We start from the raw sequence: 24,358 nt of genomic DNA, 5'->3' as shown, positions 1-24,358 counted from the left end.
TGGTAACAATGGGAAATGTATAAAACAAATAATAATAAAAATAATAATAAAAATCAAATAAAAATCAATCAGCTAATACTTGCTGGTAACAATGGGAAATGTAATTTATTTTTTATTTTTAATTAAAAAATCAATCAGCTAATACTTGCTGGTAACAATGGGAAATGTAATTTTTATTTTTTTTTTAATAAAAAAATCAATCAGCTAATAGATTTCAGTCATTTTGAGCTTGTATCGAGTCCATTGTCATTGTTGCGCATTTCCATACCCGTCAGTTCCCCGTTGCTCAACATAATAGCAGACGAGCACATCTTTTCGGTCAGTCTGTCAGCTGCCGCACTGCCATCATTAACATGGAGAGTCACGCTCCCCCGCCATCCCCGCCCCATCCGGTACGGCAGCCGTTTGTTTCCCGCTCCTCACGTCCTTGAGAGGAGAAATGCAGCATCTTATTAGCAGCCGCCGGCCAGCGTTTTTAAGACTCATTTTGTAGCAAGCGCTTGAGCTTCGAGAGTTTCCAACACACACTAAATGAATAGCTTGTGTGTTTTTAGGTCCTCCTGTTGCGTACTGTACGTCCCATTAGATGTTTTAAATTGTTGTGGTTTTTCCTCCGTCAGCAGAGATGTATTCTCGTATTTATTTCAGCTGAGTACCTCAGTGAGATTTTCTTCCCCCCCCCCCCCACCTTCCCAGTCGCCTGAGCTGACAGCTCCATTTGGGGGGGATTTGTGCTGCCGTAGGTGTTCAAGAGAGGTGACACCCGAGCAAAGCGGCGAGGCGACATGATTACCTCAACTGTGGAATATGAAATGGATGACGCTTGCGTTTATTCCATTTGTTTCAGCCCGGAATTAGAACCAGTTCATGAAAAGATGCTGACATGGACGCCACTGATTTGCCCATTCATTAATTTTGCTAAGAGGCAGGTGGGCACTCCGAAAGGCAGAGCGATAAGTGTCCACAATCCTGCCACTCTTATGGGTGGACATATGGCAAAATTATGGTATTCTACTCCCATTTCTGACATCCGCACTTCTGAGAAATTGTATCAGAAATGGGCCGACACGTGCTTAAAAAATGAGATGGATGATGGTCAAGTGTGCAGGTTTTCAACCCAGTCCAGCGTTAAAATAAAACCATTGAACCAACTTAATAAGACTGAACATGAAACCGAGCCAATTAACATCAACCAGGTGCTAATTAAAAAAATCTGCTCATCGCAGATGTGCGTGTGCGTGCTCCATCTTACGGGATCCGTTGTAAACCTGCATCCTTTGTGACAGCATCCCCAGCCGGCCTCCCACAGAGTCTTGCTCCTTGCGTGAGCAGACCCGAGGAGGGCTGAGCAGAACCAGCGCGAGACCCACTTTCCTCTGACGCCACTAGACGTCCCCTGCGATTTCATGCGATCTTTTCATGTCTTGGCTCTCAATCTGCATTCCTTGTTTTGTAAACTGCGGGTTTTAATCTGTGCCAAAGCGGAGCGAGCGAGAACAACAAACAATACGAAGTTGGATAAACAGAGCAGGATGTAGCTGTAGCGGCTCATTAGCATTTCCGTGCGTCTGTTCAGGAGGCACGATTCGAACACGGATTGTGTAATGTGACCACGAAGGGTGTTATCTGTTGGTGTTGGTCTGTTCGGCCTGATCACAAGAGCGCTGATCCGCCTTTGCTTGTCATTGGGTTGTGTTGCAGAGGGAGATGAAGGAGCAGCTGGCCACCCTGCAGGACAGCGAGAAGGGTCACACCGAGGCCCTGCAGCTCTTGCAGAGACAACTCACTGAGACAAAGGTACTGACCAAAAAAAAAAAAAAACAATTCTTGTCCTCCTGGCTTTCATTTTTTTCATTTTTTTCTATGTGGATGATTATGTGTATGTGAATGCGTGCGTGCGAGTGTGTGTGCATTCATTAGTTCACCTAAAACCTGTTAAAAAAAATCCCATACCGTTCACCTAAACCGAACACTTCCAGCCAGAGTCCGTCAGGAAACCTGAGGAAGGACCAAAGAAAAGAAAAGAAAGGAAAGTGAAGTACTCCTAGCCTTCAAGGAATCAAGAGCACTTAACAAAGCCTTACATTCGACCAATCACAATGCGGGGCGCTACTGGGAGCAAATTTAGGGCTCACTGTCTTGCTCAAGGACATTTCAACTCGGTCACAAGGGATGAGTATCAAACCCACAATCTTCGGATTGGGAGATGACCACTCTACCACTGAGCCATGCCGCCCCAGGTAGACTCTCTGAACTTGGAAAAGTTTGAACGGCTAAATATAGGTCTTGATATTACATATACCTGCACATTTCTTAAACCATAGAACCCGGGCTGGTTTGCTTAACATTTGTAGGGGATGTTAGTGTCCCATGTATTTAAAAACTGCACAATAAACTAAAAAGTTATTGATGATTTTGTCAGGCCTGTTAGAGTGTTGTTTTCTTGGTGAACTGCTCGTTCCCACGGCAACAGTTTTGTGAAAAAATCACACATGAGCTTTAAACATCAAGGCCTAAAACACTCTTCTGATCAAATATGAGGTTGATCTTGTTGGCCTGCTAGGAAAAACATCAAAGAATAAAACATCAAATGTATTTCCTTTAGCCACTAGGTTGCGCTACCAGATGTAAAATAAGTTTGGAGATGGTCTGTATTATTTTTCACTGCTATGCTAAAATATCAAAAATTACTACTGATCAGTTTTTTGATGTTCTAGTCCAATTTTTCCCAATATGGGGGGGGATTGAATTTGAGATCTGAGCATCCTTTAGCAGCCGATAATTTGTTCAGTTCTCCTGGCAAAATGTTCAACCTGAACACCGCAGCCAAAAACACAAAACCCCGCAATGTACCATCCACAGTGTTTTTGCCGTGAATGATGCTCATCTGAGCATTGTGAAGTCCACTGATGTTTTCTCAAGAAAGGCTGTCTTCCTTCAAGAGTTGGATTGACAAGTTCCTATTACACGCTACGCTAGGCTACACACATATAGAGACCGAAACGCCTCGGCACACCTGCTGTGCCACGTCGGCGCACCGCATCACTTCAGAGCGACACCAACCCATCCTGTTGACTTGCCCTAACTGCGGTATATGTTCCTCTCATCCACTCTTCAGTGCCTTAATCTCATTCGATTTCCACATTCGTCTCTGCGGCATTTTCGGAAACTTCCTTTTTCCCCCACCCCGCCTTTTCCTTCCTCGCCAAAAGGGCCGCTTGTTTCATTTTCCACCCGTTGTGTCTCGCCGTGGCCCGACGGTGAGATTGAAGAGCAACCACAGCAGCCGCGGAACTCCGCTTTAACCCTGGAGAGCCCACTGGGTCAAATTTGGCCCCTATAAATTCTGCTACTCAAATAACAAAGACCTTTTTTTTTTTTTTTCAAAATTTAACTTCAAAAGTCCAGAGTGCCACTTCTGACCCCTGCATGGGGCCATCTAGTGGATGAATATTGCACTTACATGAACCAGAGTGGTGGTGACAAGATGGCTGGCTTAACATGCTGTTTTGTTGAGCTGGAAATCAATCCAAACAAAACCATCTTCTCAGCAAACCATCAGATGGTAAAATCGTGTTTTTTTTGTTAATCTATTTCATATCATGTTGCAGAATGCCTAGGAGTATGTTTTATTTTATTTTATTTGATAAATTAGCAACTCTGAGCTAGTTCAAAAAACAAGGGTTAAAATTGAAAAAAACATATATTTTGGTGTTCAGTGAACTTATAGCAGTCATTTAATGTATAATTCATAATTTTCCAAAGAAGAAAAGGGTTCTTGGGTTCTCCAGGGTAAAAAGGTGGCCACCTCGCACTACATTCCAAACACGTTTGTAGATTTTCTTTCTTTGAGGGATGGCCATTGTGCCGCTCATCACTTACCCACAGGGGGATTCTCTTGATAATTGCATGCTTGCCCCCAAAGTTAGCCGGCGTCTCGTCTCCAAGGGCTCCAGACACCTGCTCGGTCCCATCACGTGCTGCTGCGCCTCAGCAGCACGTCAGCGAGACTGATCATCGAGCCGCTTCATCCGCCCACTCCACTCATCAACTAGCGAGGAGGGCTGGGACGCAGCCCGCCCTAATGTCATAACTGTCAAACTCTTTGACAAATTGCCGCATTTAAAGCGCTTCCCACTGCGAGCGTACCTGCCCCCCCACGCTACAAAAGGGATGGGAATTTTTAGGCCATTGTAATTAAATCTTAAAGTTCAGAGGAGAGATTGATAGCATCGAGAGACAAAGTAGTTTTAGTGCAACAAACAATGAGACTACGTCGGGAGGAACCACCTGGTTCATGTCTACAGGTTCCTTGCCGGCACTCCATTGGTGACTCATTTGCTCCCAAAAAGGTATAAACACGGCCTATTTTCTATATTGCTATGGTCCTAAAAACGTATTTATACGTTTTAATTTTTTATGCAGAAGGCTTTGTTGCAGCTGCAGAGGTCGCTTAAAGCAATGGTAGTTGTTACAAAAAGCGGCCAGCAGGTGGCAGCAGAGTATAAGAGATCAGCCAGGGCCATGTTGCAACAAGCTCTTTTCCCCAGTGTTTTTAACAGGTTGGTGAATAATGATAAAACTTAGCTAAATGCTCATGCTAATTGCTGCAAAACAGATACAAATGTATTTTTTTTTCCTGATGAAGGAAGAGACTCTAATCTTTCTTTTGGTAGATTTATTTTTATTTTTTTATAGCAATAAAACACAATATTCTGTGGGCCTTGCAAAATCTGTCAAAATCCAGTAAAACAGCCAGGAGCGAAGGGGGTTGCTTCGGTGAAAATGGCCGGGAGTGAATGAGTTAGCGTGAAAAGCATAAGATGTGAGCATCTAATTATCTGAATGCGTGAAGGCGCAACATCCGTGTGAACACCCACCCCGAGACGAAACTGATTACCTCATAACGTTGTCAAGGGGTGACACAGAGGGCCAAAGTAAGAATCCATGAAATTGAAGTGTGTATCCAGATAAAGGTCCAGATTGAAGGTCGTCGTCGGTGTAGTGTTGTTACTCATTTCTTGGAACCAGCGTGGGATCGATCCCGGGCTCAGTGACGGTAGGTGTAGTCTGTCTTTCGCCCACACTCGGATGCGCGTCCCAGGGACGCTTAACACAGGACAAGCGGTAGGAAAATAGATAGTCGGATACTCGAGGGATTTCGCTTCAGTTTCTCTTCAGTTGGTGGATAAAAAGACATGCATATAAATATTTATATGAAAAGATTTGGGAGTCATTGCAAGATAGTGGAAGAATCTGTAAACCAAATATTTAAATAAATCATCCTGTTTTGTTTCCCCGCTGCTTAGACTCGACAACCCCAACGCCGCTTTTTGTCCCGTCGCTTCTTACGCCGGCGTTGATACCACTCGGATGACTCATTCTCTTTAAGATCTCTTTTCTTTATCCCTCAAATCTGTGAGCTCAAGTGTTCTGATTTACCACCTGCTGTTCCTTGTTCAGCTGACTCGAGCCGACTTATTCTCTGCAGCTCTTGAAAACCGCACCGAGGATGTTCTTTGTGACCCTTTTCTGATGACCTAATTAACCACAATAATCAACATTCTTCCCACTTGGGAAAAAAAAGACATTTTTTAAGCCCTTCTCAGTTTGTTTTGAGCAAAATTTCTGCACATAGCTAAGGAGTGAGTTGTTGTTTGTGTCTCCGTTCCAGTCCTCAGCCAAAGGTCTCCGCGCCACCATCGGCGACGCCTTCGAGCGCCTCCACCGCTTCCTGCGCGAGCGTCAAAAGACGATGCTGGAAGAACTGGAGATGGACACGGCGCGCAAGCTCACCGACATCGAGCACAAGATCCAGCGCTACAGCCAGCAGCTGCGCGACGTCAAGGAGGGCATCCAGATCCTGCAGGAGCGCCTCCACGAGACGGGGCGCCACGACTTCCTCGAGGGCGTGGCCGTCACATCCGAGAGGTGAGGCAAGTCGGCGTTTTCAGAAGGACATCTATCTGTTTCTGTTTTCGCAGCGATTAGCATTAGAGTATAGCTAGGTTTCATCATTATTCACAAATCTGTATAGAACTGTGGCTAAATGCGCTTTTTTCAACGTGGCCCTGGTTGATCTCTTTTGCTCTGCTGCCACCTGCTGGCCGTTTTTGTAATAACTACCATTGCTTCAACAGTTTTGTGCAGCTGAGAGGCTGCATCAAAGCCTTCTGTATGTTCTACCATAAAAAAATATATTTTTTAAAACGTATAGATACGTCTTTGGGAGCAAATGAGTTAAATATTCCTTTTGTTTTTATTCATTCATTTTTCCTTTCAGACAAACATCTGAAAAGAAAAAGGGCTGACGGGATAAAGTTGAAGTTTATTAATTCCCTTCCCCAGAACACATTTAAGATGCATAATTATCAAGATGTTTTTAAGATTAAAAGACGCGTTCAAAGATCCATCTGATGGTGACTCTTGACAAAATTTAAAAATTTTGGAACCGGTAGTGATTTGTGTGACAAGTTCCGATAATCCTTGCGCAGATGGTGTTTTTAGTCCCCAAAAAGCAGCTGTCATGTTTAATCTGGGAGGGTTTAGAGGACAATTTCGTTGAAGTGTATAAATATCTTGATACATGAGATTAGTTATTGAGCCTAGTGCAGAGGTCAGCAGCCTTTCCTGACAAAACAGCTATTTTAGGGCAAATAAATCACCACAAATCTGTCTGGAGCTGCAAAACATTTGAAGATTGGGATGAAGGTAACTGTGTTAGTGTTTGTCGAATGTACTGAGGGCTCAAGAGCTAATTATAGCCGCGCTAGAACACAGAAATATGACAGCAGCATCCAATCCAAAGAGATTCGTTTCCTTCTACCTTTCGTCTTCTGTTTTTGATTGATTGGTTTTTTTTTTCATACTTCATACATTTCTAGAGTTTTCTGTGAAATTTCTGTCATGTCTGGCAATATGCCTCTCCCTTTTTTGGACACTTCTCTGACATTTTTCTGCCTTTTTTGCTATCAATTTTCTCACGTTTGGCAAATTTGTGGGCATTTTATGGTCATTTTCGGGAATTCTTCTTTTGTTTTTGTTCATATTTCCAACATTTTTTTTTCTTTGCTATCAATTTTCTGACATTTTTGGCAATTTTGTGGGCATTTTATGGTCATTTTTGGGATATTGTGTTTTGTTTTGGGACATTTTATGGTTACTTTTTGAAATTTTTTTGCCTTTTTTTATTAAATTCTCTGATATTTTAGGCGATTTCACTGACATTTTTTGATAATTTTCTGCTTTTCTTCCTTTATCTTTTTGGACAATTTATGGTCACTTTCTGAACCTTTTTTTATTTTATTTTATTTTTTATTTATTTTTTTAGTTTTTTTCATTTAGCTTTCCTCTCTCTTTCTGACAACTTCAAAAAATCATTATTCTTTTTTTCAATCTAATCATCAATTAATTTAAATATTTTACCTAAAAATATTAATATATGCTGTAAATATTAATAAGAATGTAATAATTAATAATAATTTAAATAAAAAGTATTTAGAAATAGAATACATTATTATACTATTCATGGTGTGTGCAACCATGAAATATGACTCTTTAGGGATCAAGATTGGGGATATTAAAGAAAGAAAAGAAAAAAGTTTGGGGATATTAGAATGGTCCAAAATGTCTTGGTAGGAGACTTAAGATACCGTAGGAAACATATGGAGGGAGTCTGCCTGAAACCCTGATTGATTAATTGATTAAAACAGGTATGTGTAGGGGTTTAACAAAAAAGAAAGAAAAAAGATTTGAATTGTAAAATCAGTTCTGAATTAAAAGATGTGTGTTTTGAATCATCTTTTATTGTAGCGATGCACACCCTTAGTATTGTATGTAGCAAGTCTTCACGTACAGTACGAGCTTTTTATATCACGCCTGACAGTATCAACCTCCATACGTGCAGAATCTCATTGTGCCCGTAACCCACTCGCAAGGTCCCGCAGGAGTTGAGATCATCATCTAACCTCATTCAGTCACTCAAGTCAATTAATGCTAATAACGGCGAGGCATTTCACCAACGCACAAGATTAATCACCCGGCGTCGAGCGAGGGAGGCGCTCCGTTATTAGCCGGAGGCAATTGAGCGAGCGGCTTTGGACTGCCATTGATCTGTTTCTGTCGCAGGATTAAAGGGAAGATCCATGAGACCAATCTGACTTATGAGGACTTCCCGACATCCAAGTACATGGGGCCTTTGCAGTACTCCATATGGAAGTCGCTCTTCCAAGATATTAGTCCAGGTAAGCGGGGGGGTCAAAGGGAATGTGCGGTTTGAAGTTAGCACAGGACAACAATGGTGCCACTTTTTTTCAAATTTCACCTTTTTTTTTTTTTTTTTTTTCTGGAGAGCTCAGTATTTTTATTTTTTTTATTATTTTTATTTTTTTCTGGAGAGCTCAGTATTGTTCATTCAATAATTTTACCGATTTGACATGTCATCATCATTGCTCTCTTTTCTTTTCTTTTCTTTTTTTTTGTATGTAAAAAAAAAATTCACATTTTTGTTCGTCCTTCCGTCAGTCCTCCCATTTCAACCTGCTGCCAGCAAAGGGGAGGCCGGGCCTTTTTTTTTTTTTCTTTTTTTCTTCTTCTTCTTTCCTCGACTGACAGCCAAATGGAACAATCGGTTCCAATCCATCAGGCGGCGGTTGAAAAGACAAAGACGTCCTCCCGTCATCCGCCATCCATCGTTTTTGGTTAGCTGCTCCGAACAAAGCGTCGTTCGTTCTCACCACAAGGCTCAGCGTGAGGCTGTTGTTTGTTATTCCCGCGTGCCTCTCACAACACACGCTCTGGATGGTGAATCTTTAATGGCTGTAACAAACACCGACCGCATCGCGTAAGTGGCAACGGCTCCAGTTTGTCCGTCGGCTGGATGCCAAACACTTACTTCACTTTGCTATTTTTAAAACCGGCACACAAAATTTGCCATTTATGGGTCTGTAGTCTGTGAGTTTCAACTGGCAAACACGTTGATACCATTTCATAAATATTGCCAGGTCGACAGGTCTGACAAAATTGAGCAACGTTTTCACACAGCAGCGAGCACAGCCGCGTAGAAATGAAGCTGCCAGGTGGGCCTGCCGCACAATAACGAGCCATCAGTCATCTTTGAGCTCGAAGCGCACGCCACGATCGCCTCTGCCGGCTCCCGCAATGTTGACGGTTTTTCTTTTTCGTGAGGTCCCTACACACAAAAGAAGATGGCATCTTTTGCTGGGTAGCGCTCGCTATCAAAAACGATAGCGGGGAATGTTTCCCCAACAGCGTAAACATTCCCCTGCGTCGATAAGGATTTTATTTTATTTTTGTCTGAATGGTCCTCCCTTCACAAAGACCTGCAGTCATGGACACGCCAGGCAAGACTTGCATTTTTATCTTTTCTGTTTAATACCACAGCATGTGGTGGGGAAATAAAATGTGTGATTAATTTGCGATTAATCGTGAGTTAATTATTAAAGTTATGCGATTAATTGCGGTTAAAAAAAATGTAATCCCTAATTGTTACCTTATTCCTTCGTCTTCTATTCTGTTACAATCGGCTTCAGACAATAATATGTTCTATGTGACCTTACTAGTCTAAACATGACATTCTGATTAATATTACATTTTTGGAATATGAGTTAAGCAGCAAAATCCAGCCGTTTTTTTTATCAATATCAGAAGGCGGCCATTTTGCCACTTGCTGTCGAGTGAAAATGACGACACTGTTGTTCAGGTCTCGGGTAACAACCAATCACAGCTCAGCTTGAGAAAACAGGTGAGTTGTGATTGGTTGTTACCTGATCCCCTGAGCAACTGTGATGTCATCTTCAGTCGACAGTAAGTGGCAAAATGGCCGACCCCAGAGATTGGATGAAAATGGCTGGATTTTGCTGCATAACTCATATTCCAAAAATGTAATATTAATCAGAATGTCATGTTTAGACTAGTAAGGTCACATAGAACATATTATTGTCTGAAGCCGATTGTAACAGAATAGAAGACGAAGGAATAAGGTAACAATTAGGGATTTAATTTTTTTTAACCGCAATTAATCGCATAAGTTTAATAATTAACTCACGATTAATCACAAATTAATCACACATTTTATTTCCCCACCACATGCTGTGGTATTAAACAGAAAAGATACAAATGAAAAAAATAAAATAATAATAAATAAATTTTATAATAATTTTAATAATAAAAAAGTCTTTATATTTCCTAGTAGTTAAGTTGCCAAATACTTGCCTGGCGTGTGCATGACTGCAGGTCTTTGTGAAGGGAGGACCATTCAGACAAAAAAAAAATTCCACAAATGCAATATTAATCAGAATGTCGTGTTTATGGTAGTGAGGTCACATAGAACATATTATTGTCAAGAAATGTTGAAGTTTGACTTTCAACAGCGGCAAAGACTTGTCATCCTGAGCTTCCCTCCTTTCTGTTTTTACCCATCAGTGCCCGCCCCCTTGACCCTGGACCCCATCACAGCCCACCAAAGACTGATCCTGTCCGACGACTGCACCATCGTGGCCTACGGCAACCTCCACCCGCAGCCGCTGCAGGACTCGCCGCGCCGCTTCGACGTGGAGGTGTCGGTCCTGGGCGCCGAGGGCTTCGCCTGCGGCGTGCACTACTGGGAGGTGATGGTGTCGGAGAAGACCCAGTGGATGATGGGCGTGGCCAGCGAGACGGTGAGCCGCAAGGGCAGCATCCAGATCCAACCGGGCCGCGGCTTCTACTGCATCGTCATGCACGACGGCAACCAGTACAGCGCCTGCACCGAACCCTGGACCCGCCTCAACGTCAAAAGCAAGCTGGAGAAAGTGGGCGTGTACCTGGACTACCCCAAAGGCCTGCTCATCTTCTACAACGCCGACGACATGTCCTGGCTGTACACCTACCGTGAGAAATTCCCCATGAAGGTCTTCCCGTACTTCAGTCCGGGCCAGAGCCACGCCAACGGCAAGAACGTGCAGCCTCTGCGGATTAACACCGTGCGCCTTTAAGAGATCCGCTCGGCCGTCTGAAAGTTTGGTTACTCGTGCGCGGATTTCGATAGTCGTCCACGAAATCCGTTGAAAATGTCGCGTTTGTGGTGTGTTGTCTGCGCCGGAAAAGGACTCCATTTGAGATCCAATACAAAATGGTGGCCGGGTGTTGAAATTGGGCCGCAATCTTCCCTTTTCTACCACTTAGGCATGAAAAGCTGACGTCTTTCTTTAATTCTTCCTTTATTTTTTCCTTTTCGAGCCTCACTCGTGTCTGACTTGTGACGACCGTCACTTAGGAGGTCACAAAATGGAGGCAAAAGGTGAAATCAGGCTGTGATCATCTGTTTTGTTGGAGGCGGCAGGGAAGCGGCAGTCGATCGCAGCTGGCTGGTTGGAAAGCTGATTACTGATTTTTCTTTGTTTTTCTCCTCTGGGACTTTGCTGATGTCACCGAAAGAGTCACAAAATGGAGACAAGTGATCTCGTCTCATCAGTCGGCAACAGCTGACTTGAAATGTGGACTACACTTTGGATTGTTCGCCATTTTGCACCATAACACCCCCCACCCCCACCCCCTCCTATGTGGAACCTCACTCATGACACCCTGTCTGTACTTTTATGTCTGGTGTCCATACTGGAAAACGATGCTGCTATCGAGGGGGAAATGACGGCGTGCTTGTGTCCATAATGCACCACGCGGGAATCCGGAGATAAAAGTTGGAATGTGGCGTAGTCTGTCACTAACTTCCCGCTAATCCTTTTAAGGCCGTATCCCACTGAGGGGCGAATGTAAACAGTTTTGATCATTCTCTAGCAGTTTTAATGTTTTTTCTTGTCACAAGGAAATTTAGAACATGTTAAACTTCCTTGCGGCAAAAAAACCTCATTGACACTTTAGAGAACCATTAATACTGTAAAAGAACATTTAGAGAGTAAATGTTCTCTAAACAGTTTTAATGGTTCTCTAGCAGTTTTTATGTTTTTTCTTGACATTTTTCTTGTTGCATGTTCAAAATTTCCTTACGACAAGAAAAAACATTAAAGCTGTTTAGAGAACAATTTAGAGAATAAATGTTCTCTAAACAGTTTTAGTAGTTCTCTAACAGTTTTAATGTTTTTTTTTCTTGTCGCAAGGAAATTTAGAACATGTTAAACTTCCTTGCGGCAAAAAAACCTCATTGACACTTTAGAGAACCATTAAAACTGTAAAAGAACATTTAGAGAATAAATGTTCTCTAAACAGTTTTAATGGTTCTCTAGCAGTTTTGATGTTTTTTCTTGACATTTTTCTTGTTGCAAGTTCAAAATTTCCTTACGACAAGAAAAAACATTAAAACTGTTTCGAGAAACAATTTAGAGAATAAATGTTCTCTAAACAGTTTTAGTAGTTCTCTAACAGTTTTAATGTTTTTTTTTCTTGTCGCAAGGAAATTTTGAACATGATCAAAATGTCCTTGCGCCAAGAAAAAAACATTAAAACTGTTTAGAGAAGAATTTAGAGAATACATGTTCTCTAAATGTTGTAATGGTTCTCTAACAGTTTTTATTGTTTTTCTTGTCATGAGGATATTTTGAACATGTTGAGAACTTCCCTGCGACAAGAAAAATCATTAAAACTGTTTAGAGAATGTTTAGGGAATGTTACTTAATAATCGCTAGCATCACAAATGTTCGCCCCTCAGTGGAATACAGACCGTCATAATTACACAAATTATTTATAAGAAAAATATTCCTAAGCCCATGAAATTCAAAACAGTCAAACAAAAAACATGAAGTCCTGAGCAAGTCCTGAGTCGAGAACTGAGGATCCCATGTATGCTGCTTGACTTAGATTTAGAAGTTATTCTCATTTCAAACCATGAATTCTCCATAGGAAATAATATAAAGCCAAATTGATTTGTTGCACAAATGGGGATCATACCAACTATTAAAAAAAAATGACATTGAGTCAAACCACTCATCTACAGGAACACGTGAAGGTGTTTTATTGCTCATATTGCGCTGAGCCACCAGAACCTTTCCTTTTGTCGGAATGACTTCCGCTTCCAGTTCTGTGGCTCGACATATCTTTCCCATGTGGTTTTTGACGCAACTATACGAAAAACGTCTCCTCCGAGCTGATGTCGAATGACGGGCGAGATCTCACTGCTAAAAATCCATGACAAAAATCACAGATGATTCCCACGTGTTGCTCGGCCCCACGTGCACCGAGCACTCGGCTTAATCGGCACGTGTATACACCGGAGCCTCTTGTCCCGCCGGGTTTGGGCATTTTGGGTATCCAGTGTGAGTCATCCTTTCATTAAGGACCGGACCCTCCTTTTGGGGTCCTACGAAACAAACCTCAGCGTCCTTTTTGTCATGTTGCGCCTTCAAATAACCAGGAGGGTCTTAATCAACAAAGTTGGTAATGTTGCTTGTCTTTTTTTGTTTTTTTTTGTTATTGATTTGCACCGAACCGTCAGGGTTTTTGATGAGTACAATCCATTCGTCTGCTTTAAAAACCAACACGGGCTGGGCCAATCGGGACGCCGGAACTGAAAGGTCACGAATGTGAGCCCCATCCTCCCCCCCCACCCCCACGTTGGCGACACCTCATTGACGCCACCGTTGACCGTTTTTGCGTTTCAATATTTAAAGTGAGATTAATGTACGGCGCCAGCGAGGTTGGCAGAAAGATTGTTTATGACGATGTTGACTACTTTGCCGATTGTGTCCGTAAACGATGGCCGCTGTGCTCCCGTCGACTTGGAAACACTCCAACGCGCTGTTGGCGAAATGTTATTTTGATGTACAATAAATGACTGCTGAAATCATCCTGTCTTGTCTGTCGTTTTCATCACCTCTGCCTACTCTGAATATCACTTGTCTTGCATCGGCGGACTTCATGCGACACATGAAGGTTCCCGGCCTGGATTATAACGAGCTGTTTTACTAAATGACACAAACGTCAAGGAAAAAGCAGAGGATTATGAGGGATTATACCGTTTTAGGATGCATCCCCCGGCTACGCTGTCACTGATGCGTGTGAGCGAATTGTCATGGAAATCCATCCCATAGTTTATTAAGTCAGTTCATGGATATATCCTGTGACCATGTGTCTTTTTGGAAAATCTTTACACATCGCATGTTTGTCCTTGTGAGGACCCATTTTTTTGACGATGTGCCCTTGTCAGCACACATTCTTGTTCGAATCTGTGCTTGTCTGGCGGTAGACATTTGAGGGTACTTGTGAGGTGGTTGTATCCTTCTCAGGATATGTTGTATGGGATAGTAGAGACCAGGGCTTGTTGTCACACTGGTAAGTTGTCACATGTGTAGGTTGTCACATTGCAATTATCTTCTCCTTGTCAGCACGTATAATATATATCCTGTGACCGTGTGTCTTTTTGGAAAATCTTTACACATCGCATGTTTGTCCTTGTGAGGACCCATTTTTTTGACGATGTACCCTTGTCAGCACACATTCTTGTTCGAATCTGTGCTTGTCTGGCGGTAGACATTTGAGGGTACTTGTGAGGTGGTTGTATCCTTCTCAGGATATGTTGTATGGGATAGTAGAGACCAGGGCTTGTTGTCACACTGGTAAGTTGTCACATGTGTAGGTTGTCACATTGCAATTATCTTCTCCTTGTCAGCACGTATAATATATATCCTGTGACCGTGTGTCTTTTTGGAAAATCTTTACACATCGCATGTTTGTCCTTGTGAGGACCCATTTTTTTGACGATGTACCCTTGTCAGCACACATTCTTGTTCGAATCTGTGCTTGTCTGGCGGTAGACATTTGAGGGTACTTGTGAGGTGGTTGTATCCTTCTCAGGATATTTTGTATGGGATAGTAGAGACCAGGGCTTGTTGTCACACTGGTAAGTTGTCACATGTGTAGGTTGTCACATTGCAATTATCTTCCCCTTGTCAGCACGTATAATATACACCCGTGAGAGTGTGTTGCACGGTATCCTTATTATCTTACTACATGTGAGGATTTGTCATTTGAGGTGACACATTTCAGATGAGACAATATTTCACACTTGATTGAAATACAGTCTTGCACTATTATTATTACAACTACAACTCCACATGCTGTTTAATGTCAGTCTTGATTCTTTGTATACAGTATCTGAGAAGAAGCAGCCGCTCACCCTGTACTAGCTTCTTTTTTTTTCTTCTTAACCCGAGGGGAAATTGTCCATTAAAAAGCCACTGATCTCTTCTTTGTAACTCCTCTCTGATGATTGCGAGACGTCCAGAGGGAGAAAGTCCTTTCTTTTTCTTTTTTCATTTAAGCTTAAAAAGAACTTCAGGTTGACGCGTGGCCTTCCTTGGAATAATTATGAAGAGACCTTATTGTCACCATGAGCACAGGAAAGGAAATTCTCATTTCCCACAGTGTCCACCCCCACTCCCCCCCTCGCATTCCATCTTCAGCTACTCCTTGGAAACTTATGGCGCCCTCTGGTGGATCAAGTTTGGATCTGCTAGGTGAGCGTGGGAGCAGGCAGCTGCTGGTTCGTGTCGCTCGTGCGTGAGTTCAGTTTCATCTTTGTTTACATTTGCAACAATGGTCGCCACAAAACCACAAGCACAAGCCACTATGGAAACACGTGAACTCAAACGCTACATGCAGCGCTGCAGTATTTATATTTAAAGTGACACAGCGGTTAAGAAAATGGATGGATTTTTTTTTAAAGCTTCCTAAAAATGCACAAATTCTATTTCTTGAAATAACTACTTAAATCCTTATTTAAATAAATTCAATTTCTTTTTTTAGTCTTTGAACTATTTGTGAAGCAAAAATCATACAAAAATAGTAGAATAAGACGAGTTAAATACAATCTTTTTATTTTTGAAATGTCATTTACTTATTGAAAACTTAAATACATTGAACGGATGTACATATTGACAGGAAGTTTTCCCAATTATGTTTTAGTTTTTTTGCCTTGCTGAAGAAAACAAAGAGAGAAACAAAGCTGTTTGTTGATTTTAGTTTAAAATAGAAGTTCCTCATTAGGTGGGAAAAAATGCATATGGGTGTGTTCCAATTTAGTTCATTTTTATTTTTTTCATTCATTTATCAAGGAAAAGAAGAAGAAGCTAGAATCAAACTAATTTTCTTGTTTTATTATTTCTAAATTACTTCATTTTTTTTTTTGGTCTGATTTTATTTTGAAATGTCATTTCCTTCATAGGAAAAATAAATACGTAAACTAAATCAAAAGTTGATATACACATAATATGCATTTTACAAATTAAGTATGTCTTGTTTTTGGGTCTTATGGTGGAAAATACATTCGTCGTCCCCCCCACTCCCCACAAGTGTAGAGAGATGGGGCGAGGAAATCAAGAAAAGTAGTGCAATTCATATTTTTAAATACCTTTAATACAAAATTGACATACATATTACACTTGGCTAATTTTACAAATGACCATCTATCCATTTTTTGAAAGCACTTCATGCCTCATTAAGGTCAACAGGTAAATTGGAGCCGATCCAGCAGACTTGGGTGACTGGTCGCCAGTCAATCACAGGGCACATATAGACAAACGGTCTAACGTCAACACAGGTCACAGTTGAGATTTGAACCCCGACTCGGAATGTAAGGCTGGCGTGCTGACCACTAGTAAACCGTGTTGCTCAATCAGTTAAAAAAATTCATGAAGCAAAAAATAATAATCATGAAGTCAAAGTATTTATTTCGAAACATAATGCTACTTCACATAACTGATCTCCCCAGATAATCTTAACACATTTCTTATTGTTAAAAAAAAATAATAATGTTTTAATTAATTTTGGCTTGTGGAACTTTTTTTTCATGTGATTTCCTGTGCTTTGATTTTCATCCACGCTTCCTCTTTTCTTTTTTCTTTTTTTTTGTTTGCACACCTGCATCTCACTACAGTATGTGTAAACAAATCTCATTGGCCACTCCTTTTGTCTGACCAATCAGTGTCGCCAATGTTTGATTTATATTATGTCATAACTGCATTCTCTTTTGTGACTATGATTTATTTTAATTATTTTTTTTTTTTTTTCAAACGCAGCTTCATTTGCAGATGTAACAGAAAAATCATAGGATCCATTTTCTTTACTTCTATATTTTTGTACTGACTGGATTCTCTTTTATGACTTTTTATATTGATATTTTTTGTGTAACAGTCAGTACTGAACACAGTATTGCCCACTTTTTGGGGGCCTTGCCCCCCCCCCCCTTTCATTCCACTAACTATTGTGCTTGACTTCATTTGATTATCAAACCAATGCTTATTTATTGACTAAAAAAAACTCTCCTATTCACCGTTTTTGTGCTCATGCCCTGTCTAATATAAAAGTTTTTGCTTTGCTGCCATTTTGTGGCATTTTGGTGCAAATGGACTATGTTGAAATGAGGGGAGGAGCTCCAATACCGTTCAAAACTCTTGTCTGGTTAAAAGTAGTGCTTTGCTGCCATCATGTGGCATGTATAAGTAATTAGAATCCTGAATGGGGGGCGGGGCCTAATACGCCTAGCGTACGGTACACCCTGAACTGGTCGCCATCTTGGGGGTTTTGTGTGTGTGTGTTTTTTTTCTCTCAAATGATCACAGTCAAAAATCTGGATGATACCGATCCATTTTTTTGTTTCCTAGCGCCAGTCTCACTGCGTGGTCATCTTCAAAGTGACCGCTAATCCTCCTCGGCTTTAGCCGGCAAGCCTCCCTCAAACTGCCTGCTCAGCATCTCGCCGGCATTCCAGCCGCCGCATTGTAAACACTGTCCCGTAATCCCGTAATCCCTTTCCAATCGGCGTCCGATGGCTTCACACCGACGCGACGACATCTGCGCTGGGGCCTCCGGGGGCGGAGCCTACAAAGAAGCTGACGCAGGCCTCCAGGAGGGTCTCCACGCTCCTTAGCAGGAGCACGTTGACCCCGAGGTAAAGCGGAAGCACCAGGACGCCGAGCACGGCCAGCCAGGCCAGCGTCAAGTTCGAACCCCGCCCCCGACACCCGTGCGGCGTCTCGAGGGGCGTCGCCGTGCTTTCCTTCCCCTTAGACGGACATCTCCGCCCATTGGCCGGCATCGTTCGTCTGAGAAGAAGAAGCGAGCACGTGAGCAGGATCACGATCAAGTAGAGGAAGATCACGGCCCAGCAGGGGCGCATGGCGCTGGGCTGGAGGCTCAGCAGGTTAGGCAGGCACCGCATCAAAGAGCCGCCGACGGCCAAACAAGCCGTCGCCCGGGCTTCCTCCGACTTCCATCGACATCGCAGGCTGAGCGCCACCGCCACCCACACCGACAAACAGCACAAGTAACCTAGCGCGTGAAAGCGCCAGCCGCCGGTCTCCTCCACATCTTCGTCTTCATCATCATCATCATCATCATCCTCTTCTTCTCTCGTCGTCCACAGGTATCGGGCGAGGGTCTCCACGGCGACGAGGGGCGTGATGAGTATCAGCACAGCGCCGTAGGTGTGGCTTAGGAAGAGCAGGAAGCGCAGGGCGATGACGCCTGGCGGTGGCGTCAGCTCGGCGAACCACGACTCAAAGACGCCAAGGAAGCTCAGGTAAACTGCACAAAGACACAATTTGACAGACGTCATGGGCGTTTTCACTCAACTTCCTGTTCAGGTTCAAGCTGAAGAGGAGAAATGTCCACCATGGACAGAAAGCACAGCGTCATTTCAAACAAACAAAGCGTTTGTAAAACATCAAAGACACATTTCGCCTTTTAATGGGCTGTTGTATTTTGTAAACATCAAAAACACATTTGCCTTCTAATTTGTCTAAAATGAAACATCACCACCTGTCTAAATATAACAACCAGAAACTTTTGTAAGTTGTTTGTAAACATCAAAGACGCATTTAGTAATCCAATAACAGCTTTAGCCTTTTAATGCACAATTTTTTTGTAAATATCAAAGGCACATTTGCCTTCTAGTTTGCCTAAAATGGAACATCACGACCTACCTAAAATATAAAAAACTGAAACTTTTGTAAGTTGTTTGTAAACATCAAAGACACATTTAGAATTCTTAATATCATAACATGTAAACTACCTAAAATGTTTTGGACATTTGTAAACATGAAAGACATGGTCAGTATTTTAATAACTGGACATGTAAACATCAAATACACTTTAAGGCTTTTAATGGACCAGTGTTTTGTGAACATCAAAGACACGATAGTCTTCAAATGACCTTTCATGTAAATCATCGGAACCTACCTAACAAATTTAGTAAATATCAAAGACCTTTTAGGTATGTGTTTGTTTATTTGTTTGTTTTTTACATCAAAGACACAATCTGTATTCTAATAACCTAACATGTAAACATTTTAATCTACCTAAAATGTTTGTAAACATCACTTTAGGACGTTTCTAACCTGAAGGACACATTTAGTATTCCAACCACCTTACATGTAAACATCAAAGACACTTTTAGTCTTTCAATGGACCAGCATTTTGTAAACGTCAAAGACACTATAGTCTTCTAATGACCTAAGATGTAAATCATCGGAACCTACCCAACATTTTGTAAATAACAAAGACATTTTTGGTATTTCAATAGACAAGGTTTTTTTGTTTCTTTTTTTTTTAACATCAAAGACGCTTTACAATAACCTAACAACCTCACAACCTACATGTTTTGTAAACATCAAAGGAAATACCACACTTCCTTAAGATGGAACCCAGGGCCAACAATTATGATGAAAATAGCAGAGGCCCCCAAATTGAACCCTGTGGAACACCATACACCAGTTGGACAGAGTGGAGCTCAGACCCGACAACACAAAAAGTCCCACCTGCCAAAGAGGATCTAAACCACACTAGAACTCATACAATGACGTCATTAGCAGCCGACGCTAAGCTAGCCATCACCCTCGGGGCGCGCTCACCTGTGAGCAGGAAGTCGGTGAAGATGAGGATGCAGCAGCCGCAGAAAGCCACGGAACTGCGCGACGTCGCCAGCGACGGCAAGCACAGGAGGCTGCACACCAGCTTGAAGACGCACAACACCGACGCGCCGTCCAACACGCTGTCCATGTCTGCGGGGGACACGACACACATGCGTGTCTCAAAACAGGTTTGCCACTTTAGCCTGAAGGCGCACCAGCTCCGGAATGTCAGCCGCTAAGCAGACTCGGAAAGTAATCATTATTTCTGCACTTGCTTCTATTCAACTTGTGCTTGGAGATCAATACTTGAACTTTGCACTGTTTACTATTAGGGAGCATCACGGACATAATTTGCACGACCTAGAACAAAACACCAATGAAATGCTCTCATATACAGCCTACTGAATTTTTTTGCTCACACAAAGTCTCACAGAGCTTCTTTAATTACTCGCACACAAAGCGAACACTAATACTCTCACACATGCTGCCGAAAGTCTCTCACACATTCTTCTGAAACATCCTCACAAACCTCTGACATGCTCTCATATATGTGCTACAGTAAATTCTCTCACACATGCTACTGAATAGCTCTTGCACTTGCTGCTGAAAAGTTCTCACACATATGGTACTGAAAAGCTCTCACACACACTTCTGACATGCTCTCATACATGTGCTACAGAAATTCTCTCACACATGCTACTGAAAAGCTCGCACGCGCACACTACAGTACTGAAATGCTCTCATTCAGGCACTCCTGAAAGTCTCTCACAAATGCTACAAAACAGTTTTCAGTGAAAAGCTCACACACACACGTGATCAGTGTATAAATTACTGTTATGAAGTCCGATCGAGTTGGAATACGTCTAGGTGTCGGTCAGATTTGGCCGATGTCGGATTGGTGTATCTAGGCCTTAACACACACTGCTAAAAATGCTCTCATACCTACTGAATCACCATCAGACACAATTGAAAAGCTCTCACACATACTGAAATGCTCTCATACAAACCAATGCAACCGTCTTACAAACACTACTGAAATGCTATCACATACACACAACTGAAATACTCTCATGCACTTTGCTGAAATTCTCTCATGTATACTACTGAACTAGACACGCCACTAAAACTTCTGAAAAGCTCACACACACTATTGAAACGCTCGCATACGGAACTGAAAAGCTCGCACACATCCAACTGAAACATGCCCATAAACGCACTACTAAAGCGCTCCCTCTCTCGCACACTACTGAAAACTCAAACATACAAAGCTTAATCACTCTCACACATATTACTAAAAAGCTCTCACATACACTACTCAACACTCATTTCACACATTATACTGAAATACCCTCAGAAAATATAGTGAAATACACACATACGCTGAAAAATGCATTTAATGTGAGAGCATTTCAATTTTGCATTCGAGCAAAAAAAAAAAAGATCCTTTCAGTAGTATGTGAGCGTATATCAGTAGTGCGTGTAAGCACTAATTCTGAATTATATTCCTCACGGCCCGCAAAGTTTACAAACACACACGTACTGTACACATTAATCAGCAACACAACACTGTTAAGTGAACGCTGACAAACTCATACAAAACAATGGCAACATGTTGTGAGTTCTCAATACCTGCTCGCCCCCCGGGAGTCTTCAGAGCCGCATGTCAGTCGGGAGCTCTTCAGCAACCCTGTCTTCCTCTTCCCTCCCCACCCCCTTTTTATTGTCGCTAATAACCCTACTCCCCCCCCCCCACCCCCCTTACTGGGCTCTCCCTCCCTTGTGGCCTTCCAAGGGCGCCTTGCTACTTGCACCTGGAGCAGTGGCGGGCGTGGCACTGTTTGAACAGGCTCGGGGAACCAGTCGGGCAACTAGCTGGCCCGCGAGATGAGCGTGTCAAGACAAACAAGGTGAGAGGGAAACAGAGAGGGGGAATGATTTAACTTGTTCAGGCAACTGCATGCTAATACGCTTAACCCTCGGGCCTTGTTGGATTTTTACAAGCCTTTCATTTTCTTCATGTCTATTTTAGTCCACGTACAGACATTATATGGAATTATGAAAGTTCTGCATGTTTTTTTGCTAAATTTTTGGCCTAAATTGTTTGGTAATTTCAGTTTTTGTCGATTTTTTTTAAATTATATTCTCACTCACACATTTTTCTTATTGCGGAAAGTACAATTGGTGCCTTAAAAATACTTTCTCCATTAAAATGAATGACAATGCCATTAATCCATTCCAGCCTGCCAAATCCTCAAATTTTGCACAAAAAAAAAAAAAAATTGCACTCTATAATTAGCTCTTTTACTGCCAAGGATGTTAAATGACGTTTAGTAAAAACCTACAGAGGGACGTTAACTCTTTCACTGCCACTGACGTTAAAAGACGTCAAGTAAAAACCTACGGAGGGCCGCCAATGACGTTAACTCTTTGACTGCCAAAAACGTTAAATAACGTTTAGTAAAATCCTATGGAGGGAGTGCCAAAGACGTTAAAAGACGTTTGTTTCAAAACAGAGGTGAAACGAACCATTTTCTATTGTTGATTACTCAAAAACGGAATAAGGTAGAAACAAACTTTTTTTTCTGATGAAAGATGAGAGTCCAATCTTTCATTTGGTAGAATGTGTGTTTCCATAGTCCAAACACATAATTTTCTGTGGACCTTGAAAGATCAGTCAAAAGATCAGTCAAAATGCTTAAATCGGCTGGCACCCACGGCATCCCTTTTCTGAAAACGTCTGGCAGTCAAAGAGTTAAAAGACGTCATCCAATTTTTTATTTTTTATTTTTGAAACGGGTGGAGGAAAGCCTTCCCCAGCTGTGTTTAAAGTTTCAAGCAGGTCTAGTGAGCCTAATGACTATTTTTGGCCCCTAGATGGCAGCAATGACTCTCTTTTGACAAGATTGGGTGGGCGTCAGCAGAAGACGTGAGGCGGGGCTAGAGTGTTGAGGGGACATTGGCTGAAGAAGCCATAATGGCGACCGGTTTGCAAGCAGCTCACGGTCGAGCCGTTTTTTTCAAAGACGAAAAGCATCGACCAACGCTATAAAAGAGCACATTGATGACGACGATGATCATCATCGATGATGATGATGGGGACTCCGAGGTTGACGGCGAAGTTGGAAGCGTTGACGCGGCGGCTATGACGACGTCATAAAAGGTTCACGGGCTAGCGATGCCAACACCCGGAAAACGCGGAGCACAACCGAGCACGCTCAGGCGGACGCTCAATCGGATGACGAAGAGTGCCCCGAGTCCAATGCATATTCATCGGAGGAGTGTGTACAGTCTGCTACTTGCTATTCCCCGGAAAAAAAGGCCGTCTGCACGCGAAACGGACAATGGAAAGTGAAAGTAAACTGTTGTGCGAGTCCAGCGGCGTCTCCTTGCACGCAGGAGAGCGTTACAAAAAGAAAAACTGTATTTGAAACATCCACATAATTGTAAATAGTACCACAGTTGCACACATTTGTAAATAGTTTGCGAAATTGTTTTGTCAAATTGTTACACTGGTGAATGGAAATAAACGTATTTTGCAAACTAAAAACACTTTTTCATTGTTGGTGAAAGCGTTTTACAGAAGTAAAGCACTATTTAGGTGTTTGTGGCATCATTCATGGACAAAAAGAAGTGTACAATTCACTAGAGTGCATGAAATAACATCGTTTCACAAAAAGATTGTTTTCTCCGTTTTTTTGTTTCAAAACAGAGCATTTCGGTGAAACTAACCATTTTCTATTGTTGATTACTGAAGAACGGAATAAGGTAGAAACAAACTTTTTTTTTTTCTGGCAGTCAAAGAGATAATATTGGACTTCATAAAAACAAACAGTAATGACATCATTAAATACAATTAAAAACAATTCAACCATTTTTGTTATGCTTTCCTTGGCCACCGGGGGCAGTATAAAACAGCTGTGCGAGTTTCTAGGCTGGACACATCCAAGCAGGAAGGGAAGTCTACGCAGGTGAAACGTGATGATAAAATATATTAATTGTACAATAAATCTGTGTCATGCTTGATCAAAATTACTGCTGGTACAACAAGCATGCTGCTGAAAAAGCGCAACCATCAAGCACCGATTTCACTTACTCCTTTTATTTCATTACGGCCAAAAAAGGATGAAAACTATCCACGGTGGGTCGATACCAAGGACAACAAACACCACATGACAAAAAAAGAGACAAAAAAAAGGGCCGAGCAAGACGGTTGCCAACTCACGCCGCCGTCTTTGAAAAAGCAAAAGCAGAGCAGTGCTACCTTTGGTTGTTGCTAGGCAGAATTCATGGGGCGTGACGACAACTGCCCCGCTATTGTTTTGGATTACAAAATGCAGACACACATGTTGCTCACATTGAGGATGAGGAAAGATGATTGTATACACACGCTAATCTCAGTATATTCATGGCTCTGTATTAAATATAAAAATCTATTCAAACTAAATAGGCAAGTCATTTTAAGGAAAATGGATAAATGAACACCTCTTTTTTTTTTTTAAACA

General features: G+C 42.0%; 2 protein-coding genes and 1 long non-coding RNA gene across 4 annotated transcripts in view; 2 read left to right on the top strand and 1 right to left on the bottom strand.

The window, feature by feature from the left end:
* trim62.1 (tripartite motif containing 62, tandem duplicate 1) overlaps positions 1 to 13,795 on the top strand; it is a 32,693-nt gene extending 18,898 nt beyond the window's left edge. The window contains exons 3-6 of the mRNA XM_077573935.1: positions 1,702 to 1,797; positions 5,675 to 5,931; positions 8,128 to 8,243; positions 10,444 to 13,795. Of these exons, the coding sequence (XP_077430061.1) occupies positions 1,702 to 1,797; positions 5,675 to 5,931; positions 8,128 to 8,243; positions 10,444 to 10,994 (1,020 nt within the window). The 3' untranslated portion in view covers positions 10,995 to 13,795. The remainder of the gene's footprint in view (positions 1 to 1,701; positions 1,798 to 5,674; positions 5,932 to 8,127; positions 8,244 to 10,443) is intronic.
* Positions 13,796 to 17,779: 3,984 nt separating this feature from the next.
* LOC144056994 (uncharacterized) lies at positions 17,780 to 21,569 on the bottom strand. Of its 2 annotated transcripts, XM_077574177.1 has the most exons (3): positions 21,486 to 21,569; positions 19,857 to 20,006; positions 17,780 to 18,531 (listed from the first exon to the last, which is right to left on the bottom strand). In XM_077574177.1, the coding sequence occupies exons 2-3, from the start codon at positions 20,002 to 20,004 to the stop codon at positions 17,780 to 17,782; spliced, it is 900 nt and encodes a 299-aa protein (XP_077430303.1). In that variant the 5' UTR covers positions 20,005 to 20,006; positions 21,486 to 21,569. The 2 variants fall into 2 exon arrangements, with proteins under 2 accessions (XP_077430303.1, XP_077430302.1); XM_077574176.1 differs by lacking the exon at positions 21,486 to 21,569 and having other exon boundaries at positions 19,857 to 20,028.
* Positions 18,129 to 19,881, top strand: LOC144056995 (uncharacterized). The gene is made up of 3 exons (XR_013295150.1): positions 18,129 to 18,271; positions 18,371 to 18,526; positions 18,591 to 19,881. It is a non-coding gene; the product is annotated as an uncharacterized LOC144056995 (long non-coding RNA).
* Positions 21,570 to 24,358: the final 2,789 nt, after the last annotated feature.

Source organism: Vanacampus margaritifer, chromosome 8, assembly GCF_051991255.1.
Source record: "Vanacampus margaritifer isolate UIUO_Vmar chromosome 8, RoL_Vmar_1.0, whole genome shotgun sequence".
Classification (NCBI taxonomy): Eukaryota; Metazoa; Chordata; class Actinopteri; order Syngnathiformes; family Syngnathidae; genus Vanacampus; species Vanacampus margaritifer.
The sequence above is the reverse complement of the archived record's forward strand: the minus strand, read 5'-3'. Positions and strand labels throughout refer to the sequence as shown.